The sequence below is a fragment of the Myotis nattereri genome (assembly GCF_964212035.1).
Source record: "Myotis nattereri genome assembly, chromosome: 11".
NCBI lineage: Eukaryota > Metazoa > Chordata > Mammalia > Chiroptera > Vespertilionidae > Myotis > Myotis nattereri.
The window spans coordinates 52237005-52252856 of record NC_138086.1 but is presented as its reverse complement, the minus strand read 5'-3'; the positions used below and the strand labels follow the sequence as shown (position 1 = coordinate 52252856).

At 37.7% G+C, this 15852-nt stretch overlaps 1 protein-coding gene across 1 annotated transcript in view; it reads left to right on the top strand.

Annotated features, from left to right (window-relative positions):
* Positions 1-8744: 8744 nt before the first annotated feature.
* The window catches only part of VWDE (von Willebrand factor D and EGF domains), a gene marked incomplete at both ends in the record, with an annotated part of 46249 nt that continues 39141 nt past the window's right edge, over positions 8745-15852 (top strand). Inside the window, 2 exons of the mRNA XM_081101999.1 lie at positions 8745-8811; positions 12939-13123. Of these exons, the coding sequence (XP_080958125.1) occupies positions 8745-8811; positions 12939-13123 (252 nt within the window). The remainder of the gene's footprint in view (positions 8812-12938; positions 13124-15852) is intronic.

The following is a 15852-nucleotide window of genomic DNA, read 5'->3' as shown; positions in this document are numbered from 1 at the left end:
GTGCAAATGTGGAAAAGGATACATCCTGTGATAATAATAATAATTAGCTACCTAAAAAATAAGAGGTAGAAATCACATGGCAATTTCTGTTACTAGATTCAACATTATCTTGTATTACGGTACAAATCCTTCAGAAGATTTAATTAATACTTTATTAAAAATTAATTGATAAATATTTCAGAAGACTGATATGAAAAAGTGATACAAACTTGTGGAATAGCTGGAGAAAGGTTCTTTGTCAAGGGGAAAAAAACAAAAATGTGGAGGCCAGCATGACAGAGAGCCACTACACAGAACAGACTGGGAGGAGTGAGACAAGGGGGCTTCGTAGGTGACTGGAGATACTCAGTTGTCAAGACAGAAAAGCACTCACTTCAAGGAGCTCCCAGTTTAACAGGTTGTGTTCTATTCCCCTGAGTGTTTCTGGGAAATGACAACTTATGTAGTTGTTTGTGGTTTTTTTTTTTTTCAGGTAAAGCCTCAAATATCAATTCGAATGTATCATTTTAACCTTTGTGATTATAGCTATGTACAGACCATTTCCCCCCTAATTTTAGGGTATTGCTGCCACCTGTGTGTAATAATAGAGTATTACATACAGTTTGCACCAGTGAGTTATGGAGTAGTGAATGCTAGACATAGTTTGAGTTTCATACAGTTTAGATCAGTTCGATTCAGTTCAAATATTTATTATCAATATTAAGCACTGAATTAGGCACTGGACATTTAGAGGTAAATAAGCTTTGATCTTTTAATTAGCCTCTCAAGGTTTAAGTTGAGAACCTGAAGAATGAATAAAATACCTTTGGGAGAAAGATGACAAAGACAGTCACAAAGACACATGGGTACACTCCAACTAGCCTCTTCTAGATTTGGAAAAGGAAGAGCGAGAGGTAGGGCAGAATCTTTAACAGAGTGGCTCAGGGGAGATCTATGCAGAAAGACCAGGTCACCCCAAAAGAAGTTTCCAAATGGCTGTGAAGGGGCAGCAAGCTGAGAGAGCCTAAGGATCCATGATGACCAAGGCAACATCTGATGCAGGGGAAAAGCAGACGAGCAGCACCACCACCCCCCAAAAGCCTTGCCACCATGTCGGACCCCTATCACCTTGATCACACCAAGGCATTGTATCCACAGAAAAGAGGCACTCTCCTGGCTTCCCCAACCCCCTATGTCAAACACACACATCTTAACAACCACTCGGTTATAATGATGTTATGTTTCCTCATTCAGCCTTACCACACACACCATCATTCAATGACCTATTAGAAATTTGGTGAGAATAATATATTGACCCTTCAGTTGCTGCTGTTTATTTGTACTGAATGCTGTGGACTGTTCAAAATTTAGTTATGTGTATTATTTCAGAATTTGCCATTTATTTGTTCTGCATTTTACTCAATTTGGGATGTATGTTTTGTAGGTTGATATTCAGGAATGAGGTTATTTGTGAGTTAGGTTTTTTCAATGTTGTGCATTTTTAATGTCAGTTTATAAAAGTAAATAAACCAGAAGTCTACAGCAACAACATGAGTACAAAGTGATTTCTGTCGCAGACCTCAGTCAAGAGGAAGATACTGGCAGCAGTCCTCAAACCCCTCACCCCTGGCAGAGCTGGAAAGCTTGAACACAGATAAGATTTTGGTATATGGGTATGAGTCACCCATGTGGCTGCTTCCTAATTCCTTTTTCTTTCTCCTTTTAAAATAACATCATTTCCATTCACTAAATATACCCTCTTTGTGTACAGTTCTGAGAGTTTTCATAACCACCTACCTCCTTAAGCAAGATAAAGAACAGATATCTCCCCTCAAATGTACCTCCTTGTCCATTTGAAATCAACACCTGTCTCACATGCAGCCCTCAGCAACTACTTCTCTTCTCTCTGACCAGATAGTATTGCCTTGCAATAATGTCATATAAATGGAATCATACAACATGTAGCCATTTAAGTGTATCTACTTTCACAAAGCATAGTGCAACTGAGATTAATTCTTTTTTTTTTTTGAGATTAATTCTTATAAAAATGGCACATTTACAGCTCTAGGATGGCCTGTTCAGCAACGTTTGTTTGCCAAACACAGCCTGCCAATGTCGCTTATTGACAAGAAATATATCATATTTAACAATGGGGAGAGACATATAAAGTTTATTAAAACAGCTTGACAATTACTATGTAGGTATAAATGAAGATTAATGGGTGCAACAATGAAGGGGCCTAGAGAGCAATGAATGTGACACTCTGGAGAAAATTTTCTTGGCATGGAATTTGTAAGTCCTTTATCACTGGATGTATTGCAGCTGAATCGCAAAGAGGATCTTTCCAATAAGAAATAGTGGGAAGAGCAGTTTAGGCAAAGGAAACAGCGTGAATAAGGATATGTGGTACATGTTGTCATGGTTGCAATACAATGAAATTACAGAAAGGAGTATGAATCAATCTCAATTTCCTAATCCCAAAACACAATGTCTTTCTCATCTGATATTCTGTAGTCCAGATGAAATGCCACCAAGTTGTGTCATCCTAAGCAAGTGTAACTGGAATAGATTATACTGTGACTTGAAAAACAATGCTAGACAGTCATGAGAATATGAGTAATTAACTGAGCATTTTACTGACCCGGTAGGCAGTTAAATTCAATTGGTAATGATTGGGTATCAACTTTGGTTTTGTTTTTTAAATATTTGAGGGGAAAACATTAGAGGACAAAGCAGTGTTTTGTTTTGTTTTTTAAGTAGGTTGTTTGGTGCCCTAATGTAAGGAAGCCAGATCTCTGCTGGGGTTGCAGAAACCAATACTGGGCCTTATTCCTAACTCTCTCATGAACCTGCTGAATAACACTGTTCACTCAGACCCTTGACCTACCCTTCCTTATCAGCATAATCAATACATAATTAATACTGTATTTTAAAAAATATATTTTTATTGATTTCAGAGAGGAAGGGAGGTGAAAGAGATAGAAACATCAATGATGAGAGAGAATAATTGATCAGCTGCCTCCTGCAAGCCCCCTATGGGGATGAGCTCACAACTGGGGCACGTGCCCTGACCAGGAATCCAACCGTGACCTCCTGGTTCATGGGTCAACTCTCAGTCTCTGAGCTACACCGGCCAGGAATACTTCTACAGTATTCAATTTATTCTGGCAAGTACTTTCAAGTGCCATCAATGCCTCAGTCACAGAGCCATCCTCTACGAGATAACATGTTGATCCACACAATCTTTACTTTCAAGGACCTCACAGTTTGGTGGGGTAGGCAGATGAGGATATAAGAACTTCATGGGTAGAGATGGGAGCTGTGAGAATGCTAAGTACATGGAGCTATGAGGATGCCAGTGCAAGAAACAGGGCAGGTGGGAGCGTGCGTGCTGGCACAACTCCCAGACCTGCACATTTCCGTCACAGGGAGGAGCAGCACACAAGCCAACAACACTATCCCTGTGACAGAAATGTGCAGGGCATGTACCTTGGTTGCAGGCACATCCCCAGTAGGAGGTGTGCAGGAGGCAGCTGATCGATGTTTCTCTCTCATTGATGTTTCTAACTCTCTATCCCTTTCCCTTCCTCTCTGTAAAAAATCAATAAAATATATTTTAAAAAAAACAATTAGAAGATTGTAATTAAACTGTGCCTCCAATTTGATACTCTGTTGTTTTTAGAGTTTATCATTAGGAATAAGTCATGCTGATTCATTATATAAGCTGACCACTGTTTAAATAATCAGGTTTAAAGAGGACCTTAAAAAGATCTTTCTGCCAAGAACTTCCAGGAATCTTCATGTTTTATATCCTGCTAAACACTGGATTTTAAGAAATGAAACTGAATATAGTGATATGCTTTTTAAAACCTTTCTTCATTTAATTCATATATTGTCCTCTATCATCTACAAAATCCTTTCATTACAGTGTATTAGTGGCGCATGCCTATTTCATTACTGTCTGAAGTTGAAACTGACACTCATAGAAGCAGTTGTGGTTCTAAAAATAACAGACAGGAAATTCAGAAGCACGACTGGGGATTTGCTTTAGTAGTTAAAGGGGAAGAAAGAGGCCTTTTCAAAGTATATTGGAAGTCTCTCATTAAAACCATAGTTCAACACGACATAATTTACAATAAGCCATGTTTCCTAAACATGTTCATTTTTCGATCTCCTTTTGCAGTGAATTATAGTCATCTGTTTGCTTCTTTTGAAGTGTAGTTTCTTTCTGATCCAGATCAAGTGTCACAATTTTAAGGGTAAAACTGAGATACATAATGTTTCACTGTCACCTAACAGGTAGGCTCCCTTTTATGACTTGGTTGCACATAAATTGTCAGTTACACATGTGGAGAGCTACAGTCTCATCCCATCCCTCCTTTCAAACTACCATAAGTGCTGACATTGTTGTTTTTCCCTTGATTGAAAACTTATGGAACTAGACAATTCTGATTTGTTACATTTGTGTAAGAATTTTTAAAGATATTTATTCTGTAGATCCAGAGAGACAAAAATGCATAGTCATGCTTACCAAATGATGGCTCATCAATCCTGTATTTTCTTTTTCTTTTTTTTTTTTTTATTGATTTCAGAGAGGAAGGTAGAGAGACAGAGAGATAGAAACATCAATGATGAGAGAGAATCACTAATCAGCTGCCTCCCGCATGCCCCCCACTGGGGGTCAAGCCCACAACCAGGGGCCCTTCAGTCCACAGGCCAACGCCCTAGCCACTGAGCCAAACCAGCTAGGGCAGTCCTGTATTTTCTTAATACCACATATCAAAACTTTCATTACAGTCTAAAATTTAATAATAGCTCCATTTATCAAGTGAATACTATATGCCAGAATGGGCTAAATGCTTCCATTCACTATGCCTTTTAATCCTCACCACAACCCTATGCGGATGCATTTACCTTCTTGTGTTACAAAGAATGCTTAGACATAATGGTGACCAGAACTGGGATTTCTAGAACAGATCTGCCCAACCACAAAGTCTGCATTCTTAATTGCTAAATGATCAGCCCAGCTGTCTTCCCAAATCAAAGACAATATGTTAGTGAAAAGTTTATTTCACTGGTAGATAGGGCTCCAGAACTTCCACTCCCACTTTAGTCAAAGCCTTTATACATACTATTTTCTTTGAATAAATTCTCTTAAATAAGCTTAAAAACCATTGATCTAGATGACTTCTTCAGCTCTAAATTATGTTTATTCAGATATAACTAGAGTATCTCTTTTACTATTTTTATTATTATGCAGGTAAGACAACACTGAAATTTTAAGGTAGGTTTAAATGTTTCAATAAAACAAAAGATCATATATTTACACATTAAGGAAGAAAGAAATTCACTATGTGCAAGGCAAGTAAATAATAATAAATGCCACCTTTTAATGATCTGTGAGGGATCTACAAACTATATAGAGGCATAAAGGAATATGTGTTGCTTAATAGTGGAGGTTGGAATAGAAAGAGACTGTAAGTTGGCATGAGAGGTTTATCTTTACAGTGATGAAAATGTTCTAAAATTAGGTTATGGTAATGTTTTTACAGATCTATAAATATGCAACTATTCATTGAATTATACACTATAAACAGGTAAATTTGTTATATAAATCATATAGGCTATTTTTAAAAATGGGTTTGCATCTAGTAAAATTCAGACTTCTTTAAAATTGGATTAGGGTAGGTGTTTGAGACAGTTGAACAAAAACTAAATTTACTGACATCTACTAGATTATTTTGTAAATCTAACTAGTCATGTCTTAAATAATAACATTACTGCTCCAATAGTATCAGACATTCCTACTATAGTTATAGAATTTAACTAATTATATATTACAACGTATAATTACAAGGTGAGGCTCAAAATGATTTATGGTTTAGAAAAGGATGGTAACATAAATAATATAAACAAAAATAGGAATGTCACAGAACTTTACCACCAGCTACAATGTTTTATTGAAGGCTTTTAGAAGAATTTAAATAACATTCAGGTATAATCATGATTCTTACTAGCCAGCCACTTCAATTATAAAGGTATTTTATAATATATATTTAAGATGCAAACAGTATTGCTTATGTCTATGGATAGAAGTTGAAAGGGAAAATATACACTTTTTCCAACTCCATTTAAAGGAATTTTAGTAATCCAATCTCATTTTAAATCACATTGTGAAAAATATTAAGTTGAAACAATTTATTAAAATACCTATTTTTAAAGTTGCTTTTACTATATAAAAATGACAAACAAAATCTGTGAAAAGTAACTTCTTAGCCTTCTGTAAAATATTCTGAATTATAAGAGGAAAATAGCTTAGCTGAGAAAGCTTATGTCACTATGTTGTTATCTATGTAGTTTTGCATGGTTGATTGATACAAATTAGTTTGTCAACCTCTAGCCTTTCTACTCAACCGAACATTTGCAAGGAGTCTCTTTGGAATCAATGATGTTGAGATCTGTTTATGTAAAGGTCTTGCTTTCTAGCTGATGGGTGAAAGATTAAAAAAAAATTTCCTATTGTGGCAAAATATACATAACATGAATTTACCAATGTCCTTCCCCCCAGCCCTTGGCAACCACCATTCTATTTTCTGCCTATGAACTTGACTGCTCTAAGTACTTCATTTAAGTAGAATCACACAGTATTTGTCCTTGGTTTCCTGGCTTATTTCACTTAGCATATCTTCAAGGTGTATTCCCATCTGTAGTTTGTACCAGAATTTCCTTCCCTTTGAAAGCTGAATAATATTCCATTGTATGTATATACCACCTTTTGCTGGGTTTCTTCCACATTTTAGCTATTATGAATAATGCGGCTATGAACGGGGGTATAGAAAGATTCATTCTCATAACCAGCATTCATGCCAGACATGCAGTACTCCTCTCCAAGCTTATCCATATTATTTTCTAAAAGCAATAAACATTATACAATTCCCAGTTACTCCTCTTTAACAAAAAGGGATGTTCTGTTGTTGACAATGAAATGTCTGTTTCATTTAGTGTTTCTGTCTGGGAGCAATGCCTTCCCCAATATAAATTCAGGACCAGAGCCAAGACATTCATTTTTGAAGCAAAAGTATTGAGCCTCGCATCATCCTCTTTCCCGATACTATTTCTATGAATCCCCTCAAAAAGATGTATAGGGAGAGAGCAAGACAGACGCTCATCTAGTAAAACATACACAGGCCAAGGAATTCAGATGTTATATAGACGTGTTTTTCAGTAGGAGCACTCTAAATTATACTGCATACTGTAATAGGATAATGCTGAAAAGGGTACATACCTTCTCTGCATGTAAAAGATCCACCCAAGTTTTGTGCATCATGAATAATTTTTTTCCCCAAGATGGGTTAATGCTTCTATTTTTGGAAACAGGTGTTAAAATTTTAAATGGCAATTTCTCTTTCAAATTAAATAATTATAAGTGATTTTTAAAGTAACTCATTTATGTATTTGGCACCTCCTGTCTTTAGCACCATGCCTACTCCAAGCCTCAATCCTCCAAATCTATAGGTGGAACTCTGTCCTGAACCCTGCCACCCAAGGTGTCCAGGACTACTTCTGTTGACCCCTCAGACTCTGAGGGCAAAGTTCCAAGAGTGAATAAGGGGGCACTAGAAGGAGACTGCCGAAGAAAAACTAGGAGAGAGAGGTTTATTTAATAACATAATGCAGAATCCGTGGGGGCACGGGGGAGGGGAGGCGTTCCTTTTTTTGTTTGTTTTAAGGTAGGGGCTCCCTCTGCGGAGACCACCACACATCTGAAGATAACTTCAGATTGGAGACCATCCCCAACGCAACCTTGGGAGTCATGTGACCATGTGCTAAGCAGTGGTTCTCAACCTTCTGGCCCTTTAAATACAGTTCCTCATGTTGTGACCCAACCATGAAATTATTTTCGTTGCTACTTCATAACTGCAATGTTGCTACTGTTATGAATCGTAATGTAAATATCTGATATGCAGGATGGTCTTAGGAGACCCCTGTGAAAGGGTCGTTGGACCGCCAAAGGGGTCGCGACCCACAGGTTGAGAACCGCTGTACGGATCCTGAGTCACTTGGTCACCACTGGCCCAAGGGAGCTCTGGGCATCATTGCTCAGTAAATACATGACTGACACCATGTGTTTGGAAAATATCTAAATATCTCCCCTCCTAACCTGGCACAGAGGTAAAGGAAGGACTACTGTCGCAACACTCTCTACTGGCTCCTGCCATCCTTCATCTCTGAGGCAACTTCTAAGAATGTTCGCCTTTGGGGAGCAAACAACAAACAACCCGGATGAACACATTAAAAATCCACCTGCAAGTACGACGGGGCACTGCCCCTTTCAACAGAACCTTGCAAGGCTTCTTTTATTGCAGGTCCCTCTGAGCAGTTTCTAGGATTACCACGTTTTCCTAAAGCATTTGTTCCAACAGCCAGACCCGAGGCGCCAAGCTATATCCCGGGAGCTTGTGCCTGGGGCGTGCACTGCCTGCTGCAGACACCCGAGATCTCACCGCCAGAACCCGGGGGCGTGCCGCCGACTCCAGGGACAGGTTGGGTGTGGCTTCTGGGCAGGTGGCTGGGGCTTGGAGGGAGGAGTCACCAGGCTCGTGCCACAGTCCCTGGAAAGGACGGCTGCACCCCAAAAGCGAGGACATGCTGGGACCCTGAAGGCCGAGGAGAAACAGACTAAGCAAGACCTGCGGTGGCCCCATCCTCCCCGCACCCGCAGCGGGGGTTCTGAGAAGCTTTCGTCCCTACCCGTGGCAGCAGCGATGCCGGGCGGAGTTTGGGCGCTGGCGCTGGCGCTGATGCTCCTGCACCCCGGGAATGGTCGGCGAGGTAGGGCGCTGGCGGACGGGAGCGCTGGGCTCCCCCTGGAGCTTTGGGGAGGGGGAAATCCTGTGCACATTGAAGGCTGTATCGGTATTTGTCCCTCGCCGACTTCCGCTCTGTCCATCTACGGTCTTCAGTCATTTACAGCCCTGGTGTTCTCCAGTAATCCTTGGGAGGTTGTTATCTCCTCTTCTGCTTTAAGATCCTCGGCTGTTTTCGTTCCTTTGTTTGTGTCCTGCTGATATCTTGCTCCGTAAGGTCCCTTTAATTTAACGTAAGAAACTTTTCCCAGACATGTCAGGTATCCTAGCAGCATTGGATGCGAATTCTCAGAAGAGACTTTAGCTCTAAACTGCACGACTTCTACCCCATCCCACAGCCGGAAATAATTAGTAGATGAATACCTTATTCCTACCAAAAATCAATAACCAGTTTGGTGATGATATTTTTGTATAGCTGTTAGAATCCCTTTTGCGACTGTACCAGTAAAAGAGATCTCTATGGAGAGAATAGCGCTCCTCCCACTTCTTTATCCACGACAAAGAACAGTTTAAAATAACAGTGACGTTAAAACAAAACAGACTTTCCACCGAAGACCGAAGTCCAAAGACTGAAGCGCTTTCCGGCTGGAGCTGAAACATGGAAGACCTCTGGCAGGAGCGGGGCAGAGCAGACCCTTGCTACTGTTGCCTGAATAAATTCTCCCTCCTCATCACACCCCAAACTGGGGCTTCCTGCTGGCGTCCGAATTGGCGCCAACCTTCCCAACAGCCGTGCTCTGAAGCCAGGAGCAGATCTGACACAGTCCTGAAACCAACTCCTCTGGCCATGAACATTGCCTGTGCTGGAGTTGTCTTCCTGGCGGCACCTAAGGATGTGGGGAGCTGTGGGTTGTTACTAATCGATTGAACGTTACAGCACCCTGTTTGTTGATTATCATTATTATTATCATCCCTGAAGTTCAGAGAGGTTAAGTGTCGCTTTCAAGGCCAGACAGCCTTTGAATGGGAAAGCCTGGGGTGAAGCCCCAATTGTTGAATGCTGGTGTCAAACTCCCTCTGGATAAGCCTGATTTTCAGCCTCAGATAAGCCCTCCCTGTTTGCGGATGCAAAGGCAGGAAGGAGTTACTGATAAGATACTTGTCTAGGAGCCTTCATTCTTGGGTAGAGGTGCAATAAGAGGATAAGCGTCTAAAATTAACAATCGTATTCCCTTATGGGAATACTGAGTGTGTGATTCAGAATTGTGGTAAGAGAGCAAAATAGATTTAGTAAACCAATACCTCTCTGTTTGACAGTGCTTTCCAAACTTTTGTGTTGTTGCAGAAACCATAATCCTATTTTGAAAGCCAGACACTTAACAATTTTTTATTTATCCTTGAATTTGGAGCTTCAAGGTAGTTTTTCTCTTTCCCACGTCTTTGGGGGAAGTTGTAAGACTTTTAAAAATTCACAATATTTGAAATTAACATAGGGCAATCAATATACCAATGGTTTTATAATTACAATCTCAGTTATTCTAAAGTTCCTCTCTTCTGGTGTTAAGCATATTCATCTCTTAAAGAATTTATTTATTTTCTTAACATATTTGTCTATTATGAATCTTTAAAAACATGCTAGTCTGGCCATTGTATTAAGACAGAAAACAATATAATACAAGTTACCTTGTATTTACAAACAAAACTTGAAAACCAAGTGCATATTGTATTATTATGTATCTATTATTTATAACTTGACACATTCTCCCAAAGTATTTGAAATCTAAGTATTGCAGATTCTATTTTATAATACTTAGCTGCTTTAAATTATCTTAGGAAGAAGGCAGCCCTGACCGGTTTGGCCCAGTGGATAGAGCGTTGGGCTGTGGACTGAAAGGTTCCAGGGATCCATTCCAGTCAAGGGCATGTACCTTGGTTGCAGGCTCACTCTCCAGTAGAGGGCGTGCAGGAGGCAGCTGATTGATGTTTCTCTCTCATGGATGTTTCTAACTCTCTATCCCTCTCACTTCCTCTCTGTAAAAAAAAAATCAATAAAAATATATTTTAAAAATGGAAGAAGGCAGAACAAATAGAAATGTAAATTTTTATTTTTATTTTATATGTACTCTTGTTTTGAGGGAAATGTTATATTAGGAGTTTGCTTGAAAGTTCTACACATCATTCATGTTATGAAATTGACAGTTAGATGAGATGTGCTTATAAACCTGTTCTTTTAGTACTTGAGGATCTAAGCCCTCAAACTCTCACATGGGAGCCTAAACAATCCTCATAATTTAGTTAACTATATCTTACATTCTAAAGTTAAAGTTGTAATGAGGTTTTTAAGAGTATGGCTTGTTTATTGCAAGTAAAATTTAAAAATTTTCTACACATATTTTGAACAGTTTAAAAGACAGAAGGAGATTTGGCGGGGAGAAGGGGTGGATTGTGACATATCCAATCTATCTATATATATATAAAAGCCTAATATGCCAATTGTCCTTCCAACCGTTCGACCATTCGACCAGTCACTATGATGCGCACTGACCACCCAGGGGCAGATGCTCTGACCAGTAGGTTAGCTTGCTGCTGGGGTCCGGCCGATCGGGACTGGGTGAGACGAAGCCAGACATACCCTGGAGCCCTCCCGTGGTCCCTTCCCAGCCCTGATCATGCACAGGTGGGGTCCCTCAGCTTGGCCTGTGCCCTCTCGCAATCTGGGACCCCTCGGGGGATGTCAGAGAGCCAGTTTCAGCCTGATCCCCACAAGCCAAGCCGAGGGACCCCACCAGTGCACAAATTCATGCACCGGGCCTCTAGTTTAAAATATGAGCTATTCTTAATTATGTAAATTAAGAAGTTTCCTAAATATTAAATAAAAATAACTATAAATTCCTGTTTAAATACTATGCATTTTTTAGTGTTATTGGTGTCATACTGTCATTCCTATATCCATCACATCTTTAACTTTGCATTAGAAAAATAATTCTTCAAAACTGCAAAATCAGAGGACATGTGGGAACTACAGAAGCACTTAGGAAGGAGAAATACTACACAAAAGAAAGATGGAGGTATTGACTTTTTCCCCAACACAAAATTCTATTGCAAGAGCAGAGAAAATATTTCAATAATTCATACAAACCTTGCCAGTAATCTCTGTTTAAACATTTTCCTTAGTTTCTAACCAGGTGCAATATTCTGGTATTGACAAGATCTTAGAGCTATTTCAAAGTTACATATGCAGCATATCCCCTGACTTCTATCCACACACACTTTATAAAATATTTAAAGCCACAAGAGCCTTTGAGGCCAAAATTTTCTTGGGAAATTTAAAACTGGTGGAGCAAGAGATAAAAAGAAGAGGAACTTTTGGACTCATTTCTAAAATATTTTACTAAAGAAATTATTTAGGGAGAAATTTTATCTTGCAAAACATTGCCTTTCATACAGTTTGTTATAACTACAAGCAATAAAAATAAAAAGGAAGAAAATTATCATAATTTTTATAAGCTATTACTTGTGAGATTTATTTGCAAGTTAATATCTCTAGTTTTTTGTGCTCATTAATTTAAGAAATTAATTTTGCTTTATGAACACTTCTATAGCATGAAGTTATATAATAAATGTTTGAGAGTTTTATTCAGTTAGATCATTTTTTTTCACAGTGAATGCTTTAATAATGACTGAATTTTTCTTTCAAATTTCTATTTCATAGATTTTGTCTTTATTACAGTGTTTTCCTTCAACAAATATAATATTTAATGCTTAGAGATTTTCTACCTACAGTGTCAACAAGGTACTCTAGTATCCAAATAAGGAAAATTTCTGTGTTTCTTATTATTTGGGAATCAGGAGCCTCAAAGAAGAGTTGTATTTCTCAAATTATTCTGTTTCTGCTGCCTCCTCTATGCTGGAACGAGGAGCTTTATGTTCTTAGTGGGTTTAAGAGAAAAAGTATCTTCCGGGTCACCTGCTGCTCAGAAAATACAGAACTCTCCCTTTCTCCCTGGTCTTTTCTTGTTCCTCCCTCAAAACTGTTCCTGTCTACCCTTTCCTGCGCTTAGTAATAAAAAATGGACTTCAATAATCAACTATTAATTGAACTATTTTAACGAAGAGCACACTTACATAAAGACACTTATCTTTCCATCCTAGCTCAGGAGTGCTCTCCCGGGGGACACCGGTTACTACAGAGCCCTCACAGAAGTGTCCATTTTGACTCATCGCTCCTCCAGCAGTCAGCCCCTCAAGACCTGATATGTGACCATTCTCTTGCTGCTGGATGGTATCGATTTGTCATTTTTGACAGACCTGCTGAGATGCCAACCAAATGTGTCGAGGTATTCCAACTCACTAAGAACTGTATGTGCTTGTTCTTATGTATATTTTTTCATGGGAGGATCGAATCTTATTGCAACCCATTTATTTCCCATGCTGAATTATTTTAATTTTGTGTCAAGATTGAATTAATCTGAAGTGTTCCATGTTCCTTATTATGTTATGTAATATAATAATAGTTTATGCTATGCTCATGCAGTCCACCAAGTGATTTTACCTACAGCATCTTATATCATTTTTACAGCAATTCTAGAATACAGTCGATCATTATTATTTGCATCATACAGTGCAGGACACATATATTCTTAGACATAACAGTCCTAGAGTCACCCAGCTAGCAGGTCAGCCAGCCACGTTTTGATCACAATTGTCACTCTCCAGTACTCACGTACTTAAAGGCAAGTAACCCAAAACCTGCTTCTGTTCCTGTCAGTCTTAAATAGAAGGCACATTCTCCTTATTGTTACTCACATCTTGTGAATTATGAAGAAACAAGAATTATTTTCCCTTTTAAGCATGTAACTAATGTGAGAAAAACTCAGGAAAGATATTTAAATTTTAAGTTGTGACATTGTAGCTGTCTTATTTTTCTCCTTTTGGTTTATTTGCTTGCCATATTTGTGACATTTCACTTGCAATAAACTAAAGAATAAATCAGAATTTGAAAGTAAAATTTGAGGAAATTCATTACATCCTTAAGTATTTGTGTTCTTTTGGTTCTATATTTTAAATTAACTATAACTGATTCCAGAACCTCACACAAAGGTGAAGGTGAACTAGCTCTTTTCCTGGATATCAGCTGTGCCCCACAAGAAAGTGTTCCCTGTTCCCATTCTTTCATGCACTCTCCAACCTAGTCCCTGGACCATTCTGCTGGAGAACAGATAGAATCTACTTTTTGTCTACAAGATAATAAAAATCTGTGTAAATAAATTTCTATTTATAATGTTTTAAGTAACTCATGTGCATTAAAAAACTTAGAAAATAAAGGACAGGGGGAAAAATAAAATATTGCATGCCTTTAAGAATTTAAAAAATAATAATAAATAAAATATTGCATGCCTTTATGTAAGAATTTTTAAAAAAGGACAGGTAATAGAATAACATTCATTGGTAATCCACCTACATATTCTATCATTAACATTTTGCTATTATTCCTTCTTATTTATATTGTTTTGTAAAGTTCATGCTATATGTTCAATTACCTAACATGATTATTTTCCAGTTACAGCTACAGCATTTGCATTTTCCTATTACTAAAATTATATCATTTGAAAATAATATGTCATATGTACACCATATTTATTTAAACCATTATCATATGTGTGTACTTTCAGGTTTTTGCTATAATAAGTAATTATGCAATTAGCAAATGTGCATATAAATCATTGTTTGATTTTAGTCTTTTTGAGTTTTTTAAATACATAAATTGTTTTTTTAAAATTAAATCTTCATTGTTTAGATTATTACATTTGTTTCTCTTTTTCCCCCCATAACTCCCCTCCTCCCAGTTCCCACCCCACCCTCCACCCTCATTCCCCACCCACTGTCCTCATCCATAGGTGCACGATTTTTGTCCAGTCTCTTCCTGCATCTCCCACACCCCTTTCCCCCCCAAGAATAGTCAGTCCATTCTCTTTCTATGTCCCTGATTCTATTATAATCACCAGTTCATTCTGTTCATCAGATTATTTATTCACTTGATTCTTAGATTCACTTGTTGATAGATGCATATTTGTTGTTCATAGTTTGTATCTTTACCTTTTCTTCTTCTTCCTCTTCTTAAAGGATACCTTTCAGCATTTCATATAATACTGGTTTGGTGGTGATGAACTCCTTTAACTTTTCCTTATCTGTGAAGCTCTTTATCTGACCTTCAATTCTGAATGATAGCTTTGCTAGATAAAGTAATCTTGGTTGTAGGTTCTTGGTATTCATCACTTTGAATATATCTTGCCACTCCCTTCTGGCCTGCAAAGTTTCTGTTGAGAAATCAGCTGACAGTCGTATGGGTATTCCCTTGTAGGTAACTGAGTTTCTTTCTCTTGCTGCTTTTAAGATTCTCTCTTTGTCTTTGCTCTTTTTGAGTTTTTTAAATACATAGTTAAATTGTTTTTTAAAAATATAATGCTAATTTTTAATTCCAGTAGCAATAGATAAAAATATTTTTCTAGTATTAAGTATTCTCATGTATTCATTGGACGTATGTATTTATTCTTTAAATTATGTTTGTGTATTTTTCCCATCTGTGATTTTAGGATCTTTAAATGGATATTATATGGCTAAAATAAAATAAGAAATATAGTAATGTAATAATAAATAAATAATATAACAGACTAAATATAATGCTATTAACAAGTAATTTTCTCTTTAACTCATTTGTCTCATATTTATTAAATTATTATTTAATATAACTATCAAAATTTTCCTTTATGAGTTTTTCTTTGCTTTTAAGCATGGAAAAATAATTATATTAACAATTATTGAGACATCGCTGTGTGAAAGTTGTGCTATATACATTTTTTAATTTACACTTCACAGCAGTATGAGGTGGGTACTATAATTCACCTAATATAAAAGCAAAGATGTTTAGTGCCCACGGTCATTTTTTCCCAAGTCATATAGCTTCATATTTTTCCTGGGTTAATTTTCTATTTAATTTTATTTTCCATCTGAAACTCGTTTTGATAACTGGCTTTAAGTGTGGCACTAACTTCAATTTTTTCCAAAT